The sequence below is a fragment of the Vipera ursinii genome, assembly GCF_947247035.1.
Source record: "Vipera ursinii genome assembly, chromosome: W".
NCBI lineage: Eukaryota > Metazoa > Chordata > Lepidosauria > Squamata > Viperidae > Vipera > Vipera ursinii.
Window position 1 is genome coordinate 23,577,354 of NC_139522.1, and position 14,928 is coordinate 23,592,281.

General features: G+C 40.4%; 1 protein-coding gene across 2 annotated transcripts in view; it reads right to left on the reverse strand.

Annotated features, from left to right (window-relative positions):
* The window catches only part of LOC310648286 (WW domain-containing adapter protein with coiled-coil-like), a 124,081-nt gene that overhangs the window by 48,729 nt on the left and 60,424 nt on the right, over positions 1–14,928 (reverse strand). For both annotated transcript variants that reach the window (XM_083376037.1, XM_083376038.1), the window contains 2 exons: positions 3,164–3,406; positions 985–1,104 (listed from right to left, as the gene is read on the reverse strand). In XM_083376037.1, coding sequence (XP_083232163.1) covers positions 985–1,104; positions 3,164–3,406 — 363 coding nt within the window. The remainder of the gene's footprint in view (positions 1–984; positions 1,105–3,163; positions 3,407–14,928) is intronic.

The following is a 14,928-nucleotide window of genomic DNA, read 5'->3' on the forward strand; positions in this document are numbered from 1 at the left end:
GTGTTGGTCCACTGTGCTTCATTAAGTCCAGGGTCAACGCAGCCGTCTACCAGGAGATTTTGGAGCACTTCATGCTTCCTTCTGCAGACGAGCTTTATGGGGATGCTGACTTCATTTTCCAGCAGGACTTGGCACCTGCCCACACTGCCAAAAGCACCAAAACCTGGTTCAATGAGCGTGGGATTACTGTGCTTGATTGGCCAGCAAACTCGTCTGACCTGAACCCCATAGAGAATCTATGGGGCATTGCCAAGAGAAAGATGAGAGACATGAGACCGAACAATGCAGAAGAGCTGAAGGCCGCTATTGAAGCATCCTAGTCTTCCATAACACCTCAGCAGTGCCACAGGCTGATAGCTTCCATGCCACACCGCATTGAGGCAGTAATTGCTGCAAAAGGGGCCCAAACCAAGTAATGAGTACATATGCATGCTTATACTTTTCAGAGGTCCGATATTGTTCTATGTACACTCCTTGTTTTATTGATTGCATGTAATATTCTAATTTTCTGAGATTGTGGATTTGGGGTTTTCATGATCTGTACGCCATAATCATCACAATTATGACAAATCACGGCTTGAACTATCTTGCTTTGCATGTAATGAGTCTATCTCATATATTAGCTTCCCCTTTTAAGTTGTATTACTGAAATAAATGAACTTTTGCACGATATTCTAATTTTTTGTTTCAAGGAAAACAATTTGGCAAATGGTAATTTAGTTGTTGGTAGATAATTAGCAGGGCAATCATTGGACAATTTACAATTTCATCCTTTCTGTGACTGAATATATTTATGCTAGATGGTGTAAAAACATTTATATTTCTTACCTCCCACAACTTGCCTCAGATAAACATACATAGACACAAACAGGTTTTCTCTGGAAAGTAACTTTTCATTATTTTGCAAGTTATATTTTATTAGCCAAGCTGTCATGAAATACAAGGCTACTTTACAAAGAAGGCAAGAAGAAACTTCCAAATTACCTTGTGTGGAAAGCTGTGTTGCTTGAGTAATCAGGGAACTTATATTAAAAGATGGTCCAGCAGTGAGAATTTTATGAAGAATAGACTGCAGAGAAGCTTGTGTCACAGCAGCTGTAAGAACTAATATACAAATAAAAGATTCCCTAAACTGAAGCTAGTTAGCATTTTGTACTCTCCTTCTGAAAGTTTCAGTGTGAATGACATTAGTAGTTTCTTCTTGAAAATGTTGGATTGGTCTCTCAAGCCAGTAATAGATAAGTTGCTCTGCTTCTCCCTCCTGTTATCTTCACAATAGCATAGTATCATCTACCTCACTACTCTTTGTTATTCCCAAGATCTAGGCTCCTGAGAGAGCAACATCATTACAATTGTTACTGGGACTCATTACAGTTTCCAGAAGGATGCAAATACAGGAAGTCCATGGTTAATGACCACTCATTCAGTGACCACTCAAAGTTACAACAGCACTGAACAAGTGGTATTTATGACCAGTCCTTGAATTTGTGGCCATTGCAGCACCCCTATGGTTATGTGACTGCAATTCAGGCACTTGGCAACTGATGTACAAATATGATGGTTGCAGCGTTCCACAGTCACATGATAGCAATACCACTTAAGAGTTATATACCGCTTCATACTGCTTTACAGCCCTCTAAGCAATTTACAGAGTCAGTATATTGCCCCCAACAATCTGGGTCCATATTTTACCAACCTGGGAAGGCTGGAAGGCTGAGTCAACCTTGAGCCGTTCAGAATCGAACTCCTGGAGTGAGCAGTGAGCTAGCCTGCAATACTGCATTCTAACCATTCTAACCATGATTTCCAGTTGCAGCACTCACTGCCAGCTTCCAACAAGCAGTCAATGGGAAAGTCGGCAGGAAGTTGCAAGTTACAGTCATGTGAAGTTGCATTTAACAGTGCATGATTCACTTAATTACCGCAACTAGAACTGCTGTCGTAAGTCAATGCAGTTGCCTTGTTTTTTTGCTTTACAACCACATTGCTCAGTCAAAGAATTTCTGGTCCAAATTATGGTTAACTGAGGACTACCTGTATCTGTACTCAGAAATAAGCCCTACTGAATACAATGGAATTCACTCCCAAGTAAATGAGTATAACTGCAATCTCCTGATTTATGAAATGAAAATATTGGTATCAAATTTTCATTATTTAAAATTTTATTTCATGACCAAGTTTTCTATTAAACTAATTTCAAATGACCTACTGTATAAAGAAAATGTACAGATTTTATAATTCAAAGTTAAAAAACAAGACCTGGTTTTAGCAAAGACAGTAGATCCACACATCAAAGACATGAGGTTCCTAACCCAACTTCAGTGAAGGAATAGGGTATTTGTAAAGAGAGAAAGTAATACATAAGTAGTATTTCCACACTTCCTGATTCTACTTTACAAATGCTTCTCTCTGGACTATTTTAAAGTGATATGCTCTCAGTCATTCTCTGAGTGCAAAAGTCAGTTAACAAAATGATCCCAGCACCTCCCCAATGAGGAAAAAACATTTGGGGATCTTTTTAGTTTGGAAGAAAGGTGACTAAAGAGAATACAATAAAGGTGTATAAAATCACTAAAAAGTCAATAAAATGTACAGGATGGATTTTTTTCTCATAAAAAACTAGGACTGGTTCATCTAATGACACTGAGGTTATGCAAAACTGGCAAAATAATGTGCAGCACAATATATTAATCTAAAGAATTCCTTAATATATTTGGTGAGGGTTACTAGTTTGGATGGCTTTAAAAAGATATTAGTTCATGGAGGACAGGCCTAACAAGAACCTACTAATTTTGAAGATATGGTTAGCAAATGTGAGAAGCAAAACAGTAGCTATGAATAGAACCTTGGCTATTTTTATGTTCTAAGATGGAACATTATGTCTTTAAGAGGGAAAGAACAAAAAGAGGTGTTTTCTGTAAGACAATTGAGAGTAGAATTCAACTTTTAAGTTTCTGTTCCCTTTCCCACAATTCCTGTGCAAATACTGGGTTCAACACCTGTTGCCAGACATTACATAGCACTATCTTAATACAGAATATAATTAACCCAAAATTGTCTTTTACAAACCTCTTACAATATATTCAATTTTTAATACTGTATCCTCTTAGAAAAGTAAAATTTCCCAATCAATATATTTCAATAATTAAAAAACTCAACCTACCTTCATTTATTTTGGATACATCTATGCTAGAATTATTAAGCTGCAAGGTGGCTTGAAGAGCAGGTAGTAACTGTCGAAGGAGATTGGGGTCCTGAAGTAATGGAGGAATTGGTGATTGTGAGACAGGTGAAACAGGGACAGTAGAAGCAGATGAAGCTGGTGCAGAAAGTAGGTTTAATCCAGAAACACATGGTGTAGAAGTTGTACATGAGTGGGATAGAGACTTGTCCATAGACAAAGATTCTGAAAATGAAAAAAAAAGTTGCTTTTTCCAAAAAAACCACTGCTCTCACCTACCATACATCAGTTAGAGGAAGGCTGGAAATTGAATCTCGACCCTTTCATAAGGTATGGGGAGATGGGTTTTAAGGAAATAAAGTTGCTTCCGTGAAATATGACCTCCTGTCACCATTTCTGTTTCTTCTGCTCCTCATCTGAACACTATGAAAGGAAATAATGCTCTGGGGAGACAAGGTGTATAAAAATATTTTGAAAGATTATCATTTTCCTTCTGCTTATTCTAAAATGATTATATAACTGAACAAAGAGAATGCTATAGAGTAAAATTCAACATAAAACATACATCGGATGACAGCAAATTATACGAGCAGAAAGCAGTAATAAGCAACATCCATAGACAAAATCAACTGATTCAGAATAAAAGTTTGATAAGATAGTATCAAAGTTTTCAGAATACATAAAAATATGAACAAATCTTTATTTTATTCAGTGACTCTTTCGCCTGTTACAAAAATTTATAAACTTCTTGGTTTTACTCATATAAGTTGGAATGTCAGACACAAGAAACAAGGAACAGGAGTAGAGTTCAAAGCACTAAAAGTTTATTTCATGCTACCTATACTCAAGAATCTGATCTACTAATGGTCAAGTCAAATTGGCGCTAGACAGACACACAACAGAAATCATGGGGGGGTGGATTAGGTCTCTTGTGGAAACATAGTGACTCCAAACTGTTTTGCTTGACCCTGCCCTCGGGCTCCGTCTGATCATCTCCTACATTGCTCCCCACTCCAACCTGGTCCCCTCCCTCCTCCATGGCCTCTTTGAAGCTGTTCTCCCCCCTACTGCAAAGTTTCTTCAAAGTTGGAGTTCTCCTGGGAACTTGGCAAGGGCGGGAGGGAAGCAGTCTCAAAGGAATCTTCCTTCCTCACTTATGAAGCAGCTGGTGAGCCAGGTGGCAGTTGCTGAAACACAGAAACAGCATTAGAAGGTCCCTCCCCTGTCCAGGAGTTGAAGGCAAGAGGTGGAAGGCCCATCATAACCAAGTGTCCCACCCCCCGGAGTGATCCAGAGAGGCTGGTTAACTCCTTCATCAGGTGGTACAGAGCGGAGGTCTGGAAGCTTGGGTGGTCGTAATTTCTCAGGGAAGGATAGGTGAAACTGGTGAACTAAATCCGGCGCATGAACATACCATTGAGTTTTCCCAGGAGCGATCAGCAACAGGGTAGCCTTTCCAATGAATCAAATACTAAATTTCTTTGCCTCTGTGTATAGAGTCCAAGATTTCCTCCACCTCGTATTGTTTCTCTCTCCACAGAGACTGGTGGCGGGGGCTGTGGGGAGGGGGGTACTGGCATTGCAGAGTGCTAGGGGCGCATCCTTAAACAGCAAAGATTGATGAAAAACCAGATGCACTTTCATAGAGGGAGGCAATTGGAGATGGAAGGTGATGGGACTGATCTGTCAGAGAACCTTGAATGGCCTAACCAATTTAGCGTCTAGTTTCTTGGAAAGTTTTGAGAATGCTAAAAACTTGGTAGAGAGCCAGACCTTGTCCCCTACTGCTATTGGTGGCCCCTCTCATCAGTGGGCATCCACAGCCTTCTTGTAAGACTGCTATGCTTGGTCGAGCTGCTGCTCCAATAAGGCTTGGGTAGTGAGCTGCTCCTGTAAGAAGTCAACATCTCCTAGGACGGAGGAGTCTTGTACGGGGTGATTTGGCAACTTTCAGGTGTGCGCCATACAGTTTGAAAGGGTGTCATTGAAATCAATGTGCGGAGACAGTTAATATAAGGAAATTCTGCTGGGGAAACAATGATGGCCAGTTGTCTTGGCTGTAGGTACAATAACATCTCAAATATTGTTGGAGCAACTGGTTAGTTGTCTCTGTTTCACCATTTGTGGCTGGGTGGTGGGCAGGAGATAGGGTGACTTGGTCATTCAAAAGCTGGAATAGTGCCTTCCAAAATTTGGATTGGAACTGTGAGCCTCTGTCTGAAAGCAGTGTTGACACCATTCCATGATAGCAAAATACGTGGTCTAGGAAAAGCTGGGCTGTTTTTTGGCATTGGGTAAGCCCTTGCAGGGTATGAAATGAGCTGTCTTGGTGAAAAGATCTACCACCACCAAAATGGCTGTGAAGCCTTGGATGGGGAGTAAATCAATATGAAGTCGAGAGAGACTGTATGCCATTGCCAAGGGTGTGTGGGGAGGGGTTGCAAGAGTTTTGCTGGCTTCTGGTGGAGGGGCTTGGCCTTTCTGCATGTGTGGCAAGATGCCACGTAGTCCTTGATGTCTGCTGATATCTTAGGCCACCCAGTTTCAATGTTCTGTGCAGTTTTGAACACTCCCCTATGCCCCTGCTGACTAATTCTCGTGGCAAAGTTGAAAAACCTCTTCCCTGCAAAGGAGGGGGGACTACTACTTTGCCTTTGTGCTTCAAAGCTCTTCCCTCCACTGCAAATAGGGATACAGTACCTGCTGAGGCTTCCTTGAGGTCATCCATTCAGGCCCAGGAGAAGTGGTCCAGATTTCTGTGCCTTCATTTTGGTGGACAAGTCCTGGTGTGGGTGGGTTGCCTGCAACCTCAGTGGGTGGTGAGTGTGGTGGTAGCCAGAAATAGGAAGGCTATAAAATTGTTGTGGCCAGTAGAGCATGTTGAGCTTGAGAGAAAGAACATCTGGCATCAAGTTCTTTGCACCTGGGACATATTGGATGTAAAAATTGAAGTGTGAGAATTGACTCTGTCTGGGGGAAAGTGGCTTGGTCTGTTGCAGGATATGTAGATTCTTACAGTCTGTGTTGACCTCTATGGGAAAACACATGCCTTCCATGAAGTGTCTCCATTTTGGGAAGACAGATTTTACCTCCAAGTGCTCCATGTTAAAAATGTCATAGTTCCATTCTGGGGTAGTCAAAGCTCTTGAGAAGAAAGCACAGGGCAACAGGTATTTGTCCTCCTCACCTTCTTGTTGAAAGACCACTGATGGCTGCATCTGAAGCATCCGTTTGAACTACAAATCTCTTTGGTGGGTCCGGATGCGGAAATAAGGCTTTGCAGGCAAAATGCTGCTTTAATTCCTCAAATGCAGTCTGGTGTGTGTGGATCCAAGCAAATTTAATTCTTTTTGTCAGGTGGGTAAGTGGTTTGACCTTGTGAGTGAACGTGGGAATAATTCTTCTGTACAAGTTAACAAAGCCCAGGAAACTGAATGTCTTTGGCTGTGCATGGGGCTTGCCAGTCCAGCACTGCTCTGATTTTCTGGAAATCCATCTGGATACTGGTTGTGGGGATATGGTACCCCAAAATGTCTGTTTCAAATCAAAGCCACATTTTTCTGGTTTGGCAAAGAGATGGTTGTTTCTTAAACTAATGAGGACTGTCCGGATGTGTTCTATGTGCAGGGATTTCTCAGAATAAATCAGAATCTCTTCCAGGTAAAATACTACAAATTTATCAAGGAGATCAGAGAAAACTTGGTTCATATGTTTGGAAAACACTGCCCATGTTTACTAACCCTAACAGGATGACAGTGTATTCAAATTTGCCATACCTGGTGTTGAAGGCAGTTAAGTATTTGTGGTTCTCTTTAATCCTAATGAGATTGTAGAGGTCCAATCTAGAGAAAATGCATGCCTTTTGCAGTCTATTTAAAAGATCTGGAATTAATGGCAGCGGATAGTGGTTTCTGACTGTCAATGAGTTTAGCACTTTGTAGTTGTGAACTACAGAAAGGGAGGGGGGCACCCCACTTTCACTTGATGCACTTGAATCGTGTTTCTTGGGAACAAAAAAGTCTGGAGCTGAGGCTGGTGAACCAATATCCACTACTCTAAGGGTAGAAGAGCACACCTGAATTAACAATCTGGCTTTGAAAAGTTCTGTACCACTTAAGATTCCAATACTCATGCCAGGTAGATGAAAAATAACAAGACTGATGTGCCTCCATGCACAGAGGAGATGATGCTGTGGTGAAGACCATTGGCCAGGCGTTAAGGCTGGGTCAACAGCGCTGCTCAGAATAAGGAGAGGCCAGGAGACTGCCTAATTGCACTAAAAAAGGCTACTCCTCACGAGAAAGCCCACAAGATCCAAAGAGGTTCTGTGGGCTCTTTGTGAGTCTTGAGCGTCAGGGACTGTGGGAGACATAGCGAGCTCACAATCGTAGCGGAGCCTGTAAAAGGACACTGGGTTTGGACAAATATTTATTTCTAAGTTAAAGAGAGATCTTCAATGCAGCATAGCAATCAAAGTACCTGGTGAGTGATCCTTCATCCCAGATTAAAGATAAGAGCAAAGGAACAATTTAAAGGATTGAAAACTAAAAGCAAAAAGCTTGCAAGAGTTTAAATTTAAAAAGTTTAAAATGGGCTGATAGGACAGTTGAATTTTGATTTACTGATTTTAAAATATCTTTAAAACAAGTAAAAAGTTAATATATGGTACATCTCCATAGTAAAGAGTTTGATTTGAACTAATTGGGGGTAACAATTGACAGCTATGCAAAACAAAACATATGGGAAAGTTGGTAAGATCATCTGACTGCAGAACTAGGGTGAGCTGAATGAGGCTAAAGACTTAACATTTAGAGAAAGGAGGGGGAAGTCCCTCTTTTACTTTTATTCCACCTTTCTGAACTGAAACAGCTATTGGAAAAGTAGTAAAACTTACAGTGACAGAAAAAGTATTATACTTGTGGTATTCCAAAGGATCTTTGAGGAATTGGGAAAGAATGTTACAGCTAAAATAGCACCAATAACTGCCTGTGTGAATGCACCATTTAGAAGAGATAAGAGATGAAGAGTAAGTTTGAAGACTCTGCAGAACTAAGTGGAGAGGTGGAATAAATTAAGGTCAAGGTAGAAATTTTTGAAAATAAAATAGAAACAATAAAAAGAGGAAATACAAATATTAGGAGATGAAAAATTAAGTAGTTAATGGATTACTACTGGATTTACAAGAGAAAGAATATTGAGACCAAGAGTAATTCTAGAACTTGGTGAAAATAGTAGGAGAGGGCTGTTGAAGTCTTTAAATTAGGATGGGAAGAAATGGGTGGAAATCAGATTCTATAACAACTTAATGCCAAGTTAAGGATTAATAATGCCAGAATGCTATGCAAGAGAAAGGAATAGAAAATAGCAATAGCACTTAGACTTATATACTACTTCATAGTGCTTTACAAACCTCTCTAAGCGGTTTACAGAGTCAGCATATTGCCCCCAACAATCTGGGTCCTCATTTTACCGACTACGGAAGGATGGAAGGCTGAGTCAACCTTGAGCCAGTCAGAATCAAACTCTAGGCAGTGAACAGTAAGTTAGCCTGCAATACTGCATTCTAACCACTTTGCCACATCTTGTTTGATCACTGATAATACAATAAGTACTTTTACAAAATACTGGAAATCTTTTATGGACTTCTCACTGAAAATGAATAGAACCAAGTTAATGATTTTTGGATTTACCAAATGAAAAGGGTTGCACATAGGAAGATATTTATGTGATGCAATTTCAAAGGGAAATGTCAGACATGAACAACCAGACCCACACATGGAGTTTATACTAGCTACTTTATTGTTCTCTGCCTATAATACAGGAATCTTCCCAGACTGGCACCTTTCATCTGAGAAAGATTAGATACGGCTCAAAAGATATTGGGGTGGTGGAGGTCAGACCTTGCCCTCTTGTGTTTACATAAGTGTGTCCAGGCTAATTCCCCACTTGAGCCCTCCTCCTGATGGGGACAGTTGCTCTCCAACATCACCCCCTCCCTCTTCCAAGTCATCTCACAAGGAACTTGGGAGGGGTGGGAGTGAAGCCAATTCAAAGAACTCTTCTTCCCCCAAATCTGAAGAATCCGCTGTACGAGATGACGTTTTGCAAAACATCTACATAATTTAGATTCTTCCCCCCTCTCGCTTGGGAAATGACCAGAAATGGATCGATCACCATGCACCCCTCTGGAGGGTACCCCTCTGGAGTGTTCCCCTCTGCCAGGTTAACCCCTTCATTTACAGGTTCCCCACTAGGTTCCAGTACCAGGCAGGGAGTTGGGAATTTGGATGGCCTTGGCTGGTCTGGGAAATGCTGGTGGAATTGCCACATCAAGTCAGGAACATATATGTATCTGGCATTTTCCTAGGGACAGTCTGACTCTCAGTAGCCCCACCAAGGGTTATGTACTGCAGGCATTTGCCCCTTCTCTTAAGAGTTTCTGCAACTTAGTACTTCTCACCTTTCACAGTTGGTGGTGGCAGCAGGTGCCGCGAATGTAAAGGGCTAGAAAGGGCTACCATGACCAGCAATGAATGATGAAAAACTAGGTAAACATTCATGGAGGGTGGCAATTGCAAATGAAAGGCCATAGCATTAATCTGCTTGAGAACCTTAAAAGGCCCCACAAACTTTGCATCAAGCTTCTTAGAGGGAAGAAACCAGGAATTTGGCAGATAGCCACACTTTGTCCCCTTAAGCAATTGGCAGTCCTTCCTGTGGATGGGAATCTGTAGACCTCATGTGAAACAGTTTAGCATGGTCTAGCTGCTGTTTCAAGAGGGCCTAGGTTGTCAGCTGTTCTTGTAAATAATCCACTACTCCTGGGACAGTGCTCTTCTATGGCACAGCCAGCAGCACCCTAGGGTGTCTGCCATACAATACCTGAAAGGGGGGTCATAGAAATTGATCTGCAGAGTGCATTACTGTAAAAAAGAACTGTGTGAAGGTGATCAGTGAGGGCCAGTTATCCCATCTGTAGGTACAGTAACATCTCAAACACTGCTACATCAGGTTTTCTCAGCCTCACCATTAGTTGCAGGGTGGTGGGCAGATGACTGGGAGACCTGGACCCTCAAAAGATAAAACAGTGCTTTCCAAAACATGGAGGTAGATTGACTGCCACTGATAAAAAGTCTTGAAACCATGCCTCTATAGAAAAAGACAGGGTCCGGACATGCGGGAAGGACGCTCTCCTGGCCATCCGGTCTTTCTTCCTTGGAGGACCCTGAAAAGGGTTGAAAGTTGCCTTGGAGGGGCGAACACCGTGAGGAGGCCCTCCCTGTGATCGCGGAAGGGTGGCAGCCCTCCGTTTGATCCAGAGCAGCTCCTCTGGCCCAAAGAAGAGATCGGCCATCAACATGGCCGATCATTAAGCCGTTCCCTGCTGAAAGCCAAAATCACCATCAAGCACAACGAAGCAATCTGGAGGATTTGGCTGAGACCTTACCTTTCTTATTTCCCCAATTACTTTCCTGTGGGACTCTTCTGAAAATCTCCTCCCCCTCTCTTAAAAGATCGACGACTGCTTACTTGGGGAACCAAAATTTTAAAGCCTCAAAAGAAATCAAATGACTAAGCTAAATAATCAAGCAACCTTATTTGTACTTCTGGAATTTTGGGGGCACTAAAAAGTTCTTATTTCTGCAGGGACCTACTACCCTGTTTACTGCTTAAGCTGTGAAAGAAGGGGAAAAGAAAAAAATGGATTAATTGGATAAAAGCCTCATATTAGTCTGGGAAAAGATTTTACATTCTATTGATGACATCTTGTGGCGAAACATGGTATAGCAAGTAAACCTTTTCTTTATTTTGAGATCTGGCTGTAACACAGATTTGTCCTTGACATTATCTTTAAAGATAAGAATTGGGAACACCTAGCACCGAAAACAACCTTTAGGAATAGTGGAGGCGGACATTCACTGACTCTTATCAAAATAGCGTCCACTAAAGACCTATCTGTAAACATCAAATAAATGGAGGAATATATTCCACCACTTGACTATAAACTTATACTTGAAACAATCCTGGCAATGACTGAACAAATGAAAGCCAGACTGAAAGACAAATCTGACAGCTTAAATCTACCAAATGAAACTTTGACTTTAAATGATGAATTAACAACCCAAAAACTAACAGAAGAGGAGGAAATCAACAACAAAATAGGGGACTCTAAAGAACAACAAGTACAATCTACTGAGAGCCTTGATGCCCAAACTTCGATTCCAACTATAAAACCTACAATTCAACAAACAACAGAAGCTGAAGAAAGCAATACTAAGATTGAGGATGCCAAAGGCCTTCAAATACAGTACATTAAGAATCTAACCAACCAAACAATAACTATAACACCGGACATGACCTCTTACCTAACCCAGATGGGATTGGAAGAAGAAGACCAGACTGAATTAATTACAACTATACTACGCCAAACATGGAGATTTGATCTATTACAGCGACAATTCAATGATTATAAAGGAGTCGCTCTCTTTGAAAAATTGACAACTGGATGGTGTCCGTGGATTCAAACAACGTGCGTAGGAAGAAAGGGAGACACATTTGAGAAGTTAAAGGCAATGATATGGAAGCCTGCCTGGCGCAAAAAGAAAGCTAGAGTTAGATTTTAAAAATGGGTTTTTTTCTTAATGTTGGGATTTGTAATAATAAAGCTTAAAATCACTTTTAATGGGCCAAGGGGAACTGTTAAAAGATATAAACTGATTTTATATTTAGGACCTAGATTTCTAAGGGAATGAAAATTAGCTACTAGAACATAACTTGGAATGATATTATAGAACTTGGAATGACACAACAAAAGTTACTTTGTTAATCATTGATGAATTACAAAGATGACAAATAGAGTATGTATTTGAAATAAAAACAAGAATGCACTTAAATGAACAATGTACGTATTTCAGATATGATAATTACTATATAATGAAATAGGGGAAATGTGGGTTACCCGAAAATTAAGGTTTTTTTAGATACTATAGGCTAATTTGGAGCAGTGTATTAAAATTAGACAAAACTTAGAAACAGGATGTGGATAAGTATATGTGAAAATGTATTGATAATTGCTCTAATTAACTGTGTCACAACCAGAAATGTATTAATTTGATTTTGATATTGTGACTAAGGGAATTGGAGAGGGAATTTTTGTTGACGTACCCTGAGCTATGTACAAAAAGATGTTATTGGACTTTTGACTATCCAATCACCACATTGCTTCATAAATATTTGGATGTAAAATTAGAAAATTAATAAAACTTGTAAAAAAAGAAAGAAAAAGACATGGTCCAAAACAGTTGAGCTGTTTCTTTGCAGTGGGGAACCCTGCAAGGGATGAAATGTGCCATTTTGATAAAAAGATCCACTACTACCAATATGGAAGCATAGCCTTGGACTGGACATAAATCAGTAATAAAATCCAAACCTTTTGATTTTATGACAGCATTCAGTCTTTTGGGGTAGCAGCCTAACAGCATGGCAAATCTTGCCTTGGGAATCTTTGCCTACTCTTCCTTGCAAAAGCACTCCAAATCTGTCAGATTGCAAGAGTATCTCCTGTGCACAACCCTCTTCAGGTCACCCCACAGATTTTGAAGTGGATTCAGGGCCAGGCTCTGGCTGGGCCATTCCAAAACTTTGATCTTCTTCTGGTGAAGCCACTTTTTTGTTGATTTGGAGACATGCTTTAGGTCATTGTCATGCTGAAGGGTGAAATTCCTCTTCATCTTCATTTTAGCAGAAGGCCTGAAAGTTTTTGTGCTAAAATGGACTGATACTTGGAAATGTTCATAATTCCGTCCACCTTCACTAAAGCCACAGTTCCAGCTAAAGAAAAACAGCCCCAAACCATTAAGCTGCCACCATGCTGTACTTTTGGTGATGCTCAGTGTTCTATTACACCAAACATACTTTTGGGAAATATGCCCACAAAGTTCAACCTTGGTCTCATCAGACCATAACACATTTTCCCACATACTTTTGCCAGACTTGATGTAGGTTTTTGCAAAATGTAGCCAGGCTTGGATGTTTTGCTTTGTAAGAAAAGGCTTCTGTCTTGCCACCCTACCCCACAGCCCAGACCTTTGAAAAATACAGGAGATTGTTGTCACATGTAGTACACAACCCCAATACTTGCCCAAAATTCCTGCAGCTCCTTTAATGTTGGCAGCCTCTCAGACTAATTTTTTTCTTACTTTTTCATCAATTTTGGAAGGACATCCAGTTCTTGGTAATGACACTGTTGTGCCATTACTTCTCTACTTGTTGATGACTGTCTTCACTATATTCCATGGTATATCCAATGACTTGGAAATGTCTTTGTACCCTTCTCCTGACTGATAACCTTCCAACAATGCGATCTCTTTGATGCTTTGTAAGCTCTTTGCAGACCATGGCTTTTGCTGTAAGAAGCAACTGAGTAAGTCAGAAAAATCCTACTAGCACAGCTGAACTTTATATGGGCTTGATCAGTCACTTTAATTGATGACAGGTGTGTACTACTATTTAACATAGTTTGGATGTGATTGGTTAATTCTGAACACAGTCACCTCCCTACTTATAAGAGGCTGTGTACAGTTATGCAACTATGTTATTTTAAGTTTTTATTGTTATTTTTTCCCTAAAGATTTCAGCTTGCTTTTGAGTTGTACAGCTTATATATATTAAAGGTGGAAAAAATTCTGAAGGGATTTATGTTGGTCTGATTTTTTTTACATCTCAAAAACCTTGCAGTGTAACAGGGGTGTGTAGACTTTTTATATCCTCTATAGCTCCTCACTTTTGGGTTAGGACAAAAAGTAAAAAGAAAAATTACAGCCTCAGAAGATAAAGTATTCCAGATTTTCAGCTTATATTCATTGTTATTTAATTAATAATTCCTACTTGTAATGATATATATGACAAAGTGAATTAAACTGTATCATGGAAGATTCTATTGTCAAAAAGACTTTCTTAATTTAACTGTTTTGTTGCCCTTAGAGCAGACATGTCAAACTTGCAACGTCATGTGACATCGCGCAACATATTGGGAGAGTTTTGCCATTGCTGGCAATGGGGTGGGCGCGGTTTCCGGATGATGTGTCCGGCCCATGGGCCGGCAGTTTGACACCCCTGCCTTAGAGCGTGGATGTCAAACTAAATTGTGTCACGTGACATATCGTGATTTTTTTTTGCCTTTGTGGAGCCAGTGTGAGCATGGCCTGTGCGTGACACATCTAGCCGTGGGCCGCTAGTTTGGCACCCCTGCCTTAGAGAAAGTCCAGATGATACTGCAAGTATAAAAACATTTGCTGATAGATTATAAACTATTAAGGATAGAAGCAGAGGCCTGAGTCTGACATTAAACCAAGTCTGCAGATGTTTGTCCTCTTTAGCTACCTCTCCAATAGATGTTATTAATTTGAATTTCTGACTGCAAAACTGAACTGTCCTTAAGTTGCTTGGCTGAGTTATTTACTGCCACTTAATACTAATGATCAATCTGCTCAAATTTACCTCTTGCTATCATGCAGACCTTGATGTTCCACTGGTGCTTTTGGGAAATTGCAAATCCTTAATATTTATTATTTGAATTTATGCTGAATCTGACCTCTATATTGTCAAATTTACTCAAGGTACACCCAACCCTCCCATGACTTCTCAAAAGTTCTCCCATGACTTCTCAGGACAGTATGTAAAATGCTGACATCATCATCATTTACATCATTTGCAATTATTGGCACTTCTCTGTAAAAGTTCTAATA